Below are 7656 nucleotides of genomic sequence, written 5' to 3' on the forward strand. Positions count from 1 at the left end.
TGGAGGCATTACTTCTTTATTCTTATATGAGAAGTTTCTCTTATTAAAGCCCAGCATTTTCTTCGCTTTGCTTGCCGCGTCAGTGCAGTGCCGAGAGACTTTGAGGTTTGATGCGATTTTTACACTCAGACCCTTGGCACACTGGACGGTTATGAGTTTCAGAGAGAGAGAGAGAGAGAGAGAGAGAGAGAGAGAGAGAGAGAGAGAGAGAGAGAGAGAATAGGGTATCAGCATCTCTTCAGGTCGTTATTATTCCCGCCGCGCCGCACGCAGCCATCTGGAGGGTGGGTGGCTGTGTGTCATGCTGAGGGGTGCCTGCTGCTGTGTGTCATGCTGAGGGGTGTCTGCTGCTGTGCCGTGTGGAGGGGCTGCTTGTTTGTTTCTGCGTTCCCCTCCACCTCACCCCGAACCTCTCTTGGTATTAAGCCTGTCTGAGTGTCTGTCTGTCTGTCTGTCTATCCATCTCTCACATCAGGACCAAAACAAAAGAAGAGGAGACAAAAAATAGTTTATTCGTCTTTAGGTTCGGATCGTGTGCTCGGCGCCTAATCAGTGGTTGGGAATACTCCAATTAAAGATAGGTAAAGCTTTTGACCATTGGCAGGGGCGGGGCCGCCCAGCCAGGTGGGGGGGGGAGACCTTCCTAGTAGTCCTCGCCCTGCTCCTCGTCGTCGGCGACGGTGTCGAGGCCGACCTCCTCGTAGTCCTTCTCGAGGGCGGCCAGGTCCTCGCGTGCCTCGGAGAACTCGCCCTCCTCCATGCCCTCACCCACGTACCAGTGCACGAAGGCGCGCTTGGCGTACATGAGGTCGAACTTGTGGTCGAGCCGGGCCCAGGCCTCGGCGATGGCGGTGGTGTTGGACAGCATGCAGACGGCGCGCGACACCTTGGCCAGGTCGCCGTTGGGCACGACGGTGGGCGGCTGGTAGTTGATGCCGACCTTGAAGCCGGTGGGACACCAGTCGACGAACTGGATGGAGCGCTTGGTCTTGATGGAGGCGATGGCGGCGTTGACGTCCTTGGGCACCACGTCGCCGCGGTAGAGCAGGCAGCAGGCCATGTACTTGCCGTGGCGCGGGTCGCACTTGACCATCTGGTTGGCGGGCTCGAAGCAGGCGTTGGTGATCTCGCCCACCGTCAGCTGCTCGTGGTAGGCCTTCTCGGCGGAGATGACGGGCGCGTAGGTCACCAGCGGGAAGTGGATGCGTGGGTAGGGCACCAAGTTGGTCTGGAACTCGGTGAGGTCGACGTTGAGGGCGCCGTCGAAGCGGAGCGAGGCGGTGATGGAGGAGACGATCTGGCCGATGAGTCGGTTGAGGTTGGCGTAGGAGGGTCGCTCGATGTCCAGGTTGCGGCGGCAGATGTCGTAGATGGCCTCGTTGTCGACCATGAAGGCGCAGTCGGAGTGCTCGAGGGTGGTGTGCGTGGTGAGGATGGAGTTGTAGGGCTCCACCACAGCGGTGGCGACCTGCGGCGCGGGGTAGATGGCGAACTCCAGCTTGCTCTTCTTGCCGTAGTCGACGGAGAGGCGCTCCATCAGCAGCGAGGTGAAGCCGGAGCCGGTGCCGCCGCCGAACGAGTGGAAGACGAGGAAGCCCTGCAGGCCGGTGCAGTTGTCGGCCAGCTTGCGGACGCGATCAAGAACCAGGTCGACGATCTCCTTTCCGATGGTGTAGTGTCCGCGTGCGTAGTTGTTGGCGGCGTCCTCCTTGCCGCTGATGAGCTGCTCGGGGTGGAACAGCTGCCGGTAGGTGCCGGTGCGGACCTCATCTGCAGAATGACTGGGTGATCATAAAGGGTTGGGGCGCGGTGTCCCCCTGTGCCTGACATGTCCTGACGTGTTATATCATGCCCTGACGTGTATCATATCATGCCCTGACTTGGTTATTTTCCTATCATGCCCTGCCAGATGCTCCCGTCTCCTGACCTACCCCACACCCTGCCCGGCGCTGCACCCCCCTGTGTCCTCCCTCGCCACTCGCAGCAGTCCCCCCTCCCCTCCCTCTACACACACTCACCGACGACGGAGGGCTCGAGGTCGACGAAGACGGCCCTGGGAACGTGCTTGCCGGCGCCGGTCTCGTTGAAGAAGGTGTTGAAGGAGTCATCAGCGGCGCCGAGGGCCTTGTCGGAGGGCATGGAGCCGTCGGGCGCGATGCCGTGCTCGAGGCAGTACAGCTCCCAGCAGGCGTTGCCCATCTGGCAGCCGGCCTGGCCCACGTGGATTGAGATGCACTCACGCTGCGGGAGGAGGACGGGGAGTTAGGATGGGGAGTTGAGGGAGAGTTGAAGGAGAGTAGTTGATGGCCAGTTGAGAGAGAGGGAAGGGAGAGTTGAGGGAAAGTTGAGAGGAGGTGAGGGAAAGTGAGAGTTGAGGGAGTGTTGAAGGAAAGTAGTCGAGGTTGAGAGAGTTGATGGAGAGTTCAGAGAGTAGTAGAGGAACAATTGAGGAGTGGGGGGAGAGTTGAGGGGAAGTTGAAGGAGAGTAGTTGAGGTTGAGAGAGTTGATGGAGAGTTCAGAGAGTAGGAGAGGGACAATTGAGGAAGAGAGTTGAGGGAATGTTGAAGGAGAGTAGTTGAGGTTGAGAGAGTTGATGGAGAGTTCAGAGAGTAGTAGAGGAACAATTGAGGAAGAGTTTGACAGTGGAGGGAGAGTTGAGAGTTGAGGGGAAATTGACAGAACATTGCAGTAGTCTCATAAAACGACAACATAAAATAACATTACATAAAACTCAATTAAAAAAAAAAACTAACACAAACCAGGTATGCAAACAACCAAACATTTACCTGAGAATCAAACCAAACCAAACCAAACCAAACAACCAAACTCACCATTTTGTCGGGTACTTGGTTGTCACGAAGACCAAACAAGGAGGAAGCGAGGGACGAGGTCTCACCGGCACACTAACGCACACACGCACACACACCAGCTCCAGTCGCGTCTAACAATCCGGCGTTAGCGCAGGGCGGGAAGTGAGCTCCAATGCCCGGTGCCCCGCCTTATATACTCCGCATGACGTCATCCCCAACTCGGCCGCTGATTGGCTGACGAGAATTAGGAGTCTTTAGGGACTTATATGTAAATGTGCGCGTAGGATGAGGGGAAAGGGGGAAGGAGGGGAGTGAGGGGGTAGGAAAGGGGATGAGGAGAAGGAGGAGGAAGATGATGAGGGGAAGGAAAGAGGGGATGAAAGTGAAAGGAAGCAGAGAGAGAGAGAAAGAGTAGAAGAGAGGAGAATGAGAATGAGAAGAGAGATGAAGGAGAGAAAGAGAGAAGATAGGAGAGAAAAAGGAGGAAGAAGATAAGGAGAAGGGAAGGGAAGGGGAATGAGGAAGAAGAGGAAGAGGAGGAGGAGAGGAGGTATAAAGGGATAAGGAAAAGGAGGAAAAAGAAGAGGGGAAGCAAAGAGAAGAAGGAAGAGGAAGAGGAAGAGGAGGAGGAGGAAGGACAAGTATAGAAAGGAGGAGAATAAGGAAAAGAAGAGAGATGAAGGAGGAGGTGAGGAAGAAGGGAGGAGGAAGATAGAAGGTGGGAGGAAGGAAGAAAAAATAGAAGGGATTGAACTTGGAGGAGAGGAAAGTGTGGAGGAGGAAGAAGAAGAAGAAGAGGAGGAGGAGGATGAAGGAGTAGTGGAGGAGTTGAGAAAGGAGAGCAGAGTGAAGGAGGTGATGAAGGGGAGGAAGGGGAGGGAGAGAGGGGAGAGGGAGGGGAAAGGAGGGGAGGAGGGAGGGTAAGGGCGGGGTCATGATTGTAAGAGGGGTCCGCCCATGCCCCCCCCACTCACCCCTCTCTCCCTCCCTCTCCCTTCCTCTCCCTTCTCTTCCTCATTCTTCCTCCATCTCCTTCTCTCCCTTCCTCATAATCATAATCCCCTCATGTTCTGATTCTCTCCCTTCATAATATATTCTCCCTTCTTCCTCATCTCCTCCTGTTTTCTCTCCCTTCCTCATCTTCTTAGTAATCTCTCCCTCATGCTCTCATCTCCTCCTCCTCCTTCTTCCTTCTCTACATCCTCCTCTCCTCTCCCTTTCTCTACCTCTCTCTCCTCCTCTCTTTCTCTCCCTCTCTCTTCCTTTCTCTTTCCTCCTTCTCACATATTCCCCCTTCTCCTTTCTCTACATTCCATCACCCACATTCGATAAATCTTTGGTAGAGGTTGTTGTGTCAGTGTTTCCATGGGTAGTGTTGTGAGCCTAGTGATAGTTTGACAAGGCTTTGGTAGAGGTTGTTGTGTTAGTGTTTCCATGGGTAGTGTTGTGAGCCTAGTGATAGTTTGACAAGGCTTTGGTAGAGGTTGTTGTGTTAGTGTGTCCATGGGTAGTGTTGTGAACCTAGCGATAGTTTGACCAGGCTTCTGGACCATGGACATTTAAAACACTCATCAGAACCCGACGCATCTCCCTTGTGGCCTCGGGAAAAGGTGTCGTAATAGCCGAAAGCGTCTGAGGAGTGGGCGTAGAGAGAGTGAGGGGGCTCTGGACTTTACTTCGCCCTTTACTTGGCCGGTCCTGCGGCAATCCAGACAGTCCTGTGGTGGGCGTTGGACCTGCCTCTAGTACGGTTCACGCCATGCAGTCCTTGTTGAGGCTGATTGTGTCTCTCTGGTTGTTTTTACATCCTTATTTTTTTCTGGTTTATGCTTTGTGTGTGTGTGTGTGTGTGTGTGTGTGTGTGTGTGTGTGTGTGTAAAGATTATTACGACAATGAACTTTCCATCCAATTAGAGAGAGAGAGAGAGAGAGAGAGAGAGAGAGAGAGAGAGAGAGAGAGAGAGAGAGAGAGAGAGAGAGAGAGAGAGAGAGAGAGAGATTAAAATGATCGTTAAAAAAAAGTTTATTGCAACACTGAGAATTCGATTTAATTAGAGAGAGAGAGAGAGAGAGAGAGAGAGAGAGAGAGAGAGAGAGAGAGAGAGAGAGAGAGAGAGAGAGAGAGAGAGAGAGAGAGAGAGAGAGAGAGAATTTGTGTGCGTGTGTGTGTGTGTGTGTGTGTGTGTGTGTGTGTGTGTGGGCGTGAGTGCAGAGGTTAGGGAGGAGGAGGAAGAGAGCGCTGGTTACCTATAGTGGGCACTAAGGAAGAGGAGGAGGAGGAGGAGGAGAGGGCGTGCCCGTGTGACGTCACCAGAGAGAGAGAGAGAGAGAGAGAGAGAGAGAGAGAGAGAGAGAGAGAGAGAGATTTTACGCTGTCCCGTGGGTGTCAGCAATAAAAAAGAGAGAAGTGGGAGTCGTGGAGAGAGAGAGAGAGAGAGAGAGAGAGAGAGAGAGAGAGAGAGAGAGAGAGAGAGAGAGAGAGAGAGAGAAAGCAGAGAGAAAACAGGTAGTAGGTTGATGGGTAGGGAGGGAGGGAGAGAGGGAGGTAAATAAGTAGATGGGTAATTGGACAGGTACAGTGGTGGTGGTGGTGATGATGATGGTGGTGATGGTGATGATGGTGGTGATGACTAAAAAGAAACCATATTAGGAAGAATTCGAGTGTCTAGCAATATCAAGGGAAAAAAAGAGGAGAAGAAACAGAAAGAGGAAGAGGAAGAGGAGAAAGAGTAGGAGGAGGAGGAGGAAGAAGAGATTAGAAAGAGGAGAAGAAAGAAGACAAGGAATAGGAAGAAGAGAAGGAGGAGGAGAAGGAGGGAAAGAAAGAAGGAAAATAACAGGCAGGCAAAGGTTAGAAAAGTGACAGGTAGAGAAATATAAGTAGAGAGGTAGATTAGTAGACAGGTAAGGCAAGGTTGACAGGGTAGAACTAGACAGGAGAAAGGAGACAGGTAGAACATTGAACAGGTAGACAGGGAAAGGGTACAGGTAGACAGGTGAACAGACAGCAGGTGAGACGTTAATTAAGCAGGTGATTGAGAACGGGTGACAATGGCCTCCAGCGATTAATTACCTGCGTGAAAAACTACTTAGCGTGATAATGAGGTGTGTGTGTGTGTGTGTGTGTGTGTGTGTGTGTGTGTGTGTGTGTGTGTGTACCATATGAGGAAGAGTTTGGGTGTATAGCAAGAAGGAGAAGGAGAAGGAGGAGGAGGAAGAGGAGGAGGAGGAGAAGGAGAAAAAAGGAGATGTAGGAGGAGAAGAAAGTAAAAAAAAAAAAAGAGAGAAAAGGAAAGGAAAATAAGGAGCTACAAGAGGAGGAGGAGGAGGAGGAGGAGGAGGAGGAGGAGGAAGGGGGGGCGGGGGAAGTTATCAAAGGGTGGAGTGCCCAACAAGCTGACTCACACACACACACACACGCACACACACACACACACACACACACACACACACACACGACATATATGAAGAAAAGAACGTGAAAGTATGTGTGTGTGTGTGTGTGTGTGTGTGTGTGTGTGTGTGTGTCACCTTCCTGCCCTTCCCTCCCCCCCTCCCTCTCTCTCTCTCTCTCCCTTCCCTCCCTCCCCTTCCCCCCCCTTCCTCTCACCTGCCCGGTATTGCCATATTAGGGAGGGCGCGTTACCTGCTTGCCCTCGACCCCACACCTGTTCAGCATTCATCTTGTTCTTGTTGTTCTTGTTCTTTTTCCTCTGTTCTTGTTCTCTTGTTAATGTTTTCTTCTTCTTGTTCTTTTTCTTTTTCTTTTTCTTCTTCTTTTTCTGTTTTCTTTTTCTTTTTCTTCTTCTTTTTCTTCTTCTTTTTCTTCTTTTTCTTCTTCTTCTTCTTCTTCTGCTTTTTCTTCTTCTTGATCTGCTGTTGTTGTTGTTGTTGTCGTTAATCAGTTTTATTCATTTATCTTTATTTCATTATTTATTTATTTATTTTTTACGTATATTTTTCTTATTTTCCTACATTCTATTTATTTATTTATTTATTTATTTATTCAGGTTATCTATTATTCTCTCTCTCTCTCTCTCTCTCTCTCTCTCTCTCTCTCTCTCTAATTAGATAGAAATCACAGTGTCGTAATAAACCTTAATACACACACACACACACGCACACACACACACACACACACACACACACACACGCACACACACACACACAAGGACAGTAAGGAAATTTTAAAGGTTATTAGTAAGGAAAAAAATAAAACCGTGGACCATTTTATTATAGAATGTTAAGATTTTCGAATACAAAGGCAATAAAATAAGATAAGTAATTAGTACGATAACTATATACAAGATAATGATAAGATGAAGAGAGAAAAAGAAAAAGAAAAAGAAAAGAAAATAAATAAGAAAATGAAGATAAAAAAGCAAAACACAAGAAAAAGGTGGAGGAAGAGGAAGAAAAGGAAAAGAAAAAGAAGACAAATAATGATAATAATAATAAGAAGAGCGAGAAGATAAAGAAGAGCATATACCGCTACTTTCAGGGCGCTGCGTCGCTACTTTGGGCTGATTGGCAATGCTGTCATGACCCTCCTGCTGCCAGATTGTCGTACTCATTCTCTTATATATATACCAACTTCCGACCCAAAAACTGTCCCTTGCCCCAATAACAAGATTCTTTTATAGTTATCGTCAAAATAGTTAATTCCTGATGTTTCTTGGGAATAGTTAGGCTCTTGAGTGCGACAATTTGGCAACTTCTGACCCAAAACTGTGTACGGGGCCCCGATAACTAGATTCATTTATATTTATCGTTAAAATAGTTGATTCCTTATGTTTCTTGGCAATAGTTAGGCGTCAAAAAACGGTCAATACGCGGCTCTGAATA

At 49.6% G+C, this 7656-nt stretch overlaps 1 protein-coding gene and 1 long non-coding RNA gene across 3 annotated transcripts in view; one reads left to right on the plus strand and one right to left on the minus strand.

The window, feature by feature from the left end:
* Positions 1-496: 496 nt before the first annotated feature.
* LOC126983744 (tubulin alpha-3 chain-like) lies at positions 497-2998 on the minus strand. Its single transcript, XM_050836819.1, has 3 exons — positions 2833-2998; positions 2019-2241; positions 497-1770 (listed from the first exon to the last, which is right to left on the minus strand). Exons 1-3 carry the CDS (start codon positions 2833-2835, stop codon positions 644-646), a joined length of 1353 nt encoding a protein of 450 aa, XP_050692776.1. The 5' UTR covers positions 2836-2998; the 3' UTR covers positions 497-643.
* A 1171-nt stretch (positions 2999-4169) lies between these two features.
* The window catches only part of LOC126983749 (uncharacterized), a 49427-nt gene continuing 45940 nt past the window's right edge, over positions 4170-7656 (plus strand). For both annotated transcript variants that reach the window (XR_007736220.1, XR_007736221.1), the window contains exon 1: positions 4170-4294. This is a non-coding gene — a long non-coding RNA (uncharacterized LOC126983749). The remainder of the gene's footprint in view (positions 4295-7656) is intronic.

This window comes from Eriocheir sinensis, chromosome 54, assembly GCF_024679095.1.
Source record: "Eriocheir sinensis breed Jianghai 21 chromosome 54, ASM2467909v1, whole genome shotgun sequence".
Classification (NCBI taxonomy): Eukaryota; Metazoa; Arthropoda; class Malacostraca; order Decapoda; family Varunidae; genus Eriocheir; species Eriocheir sinensis.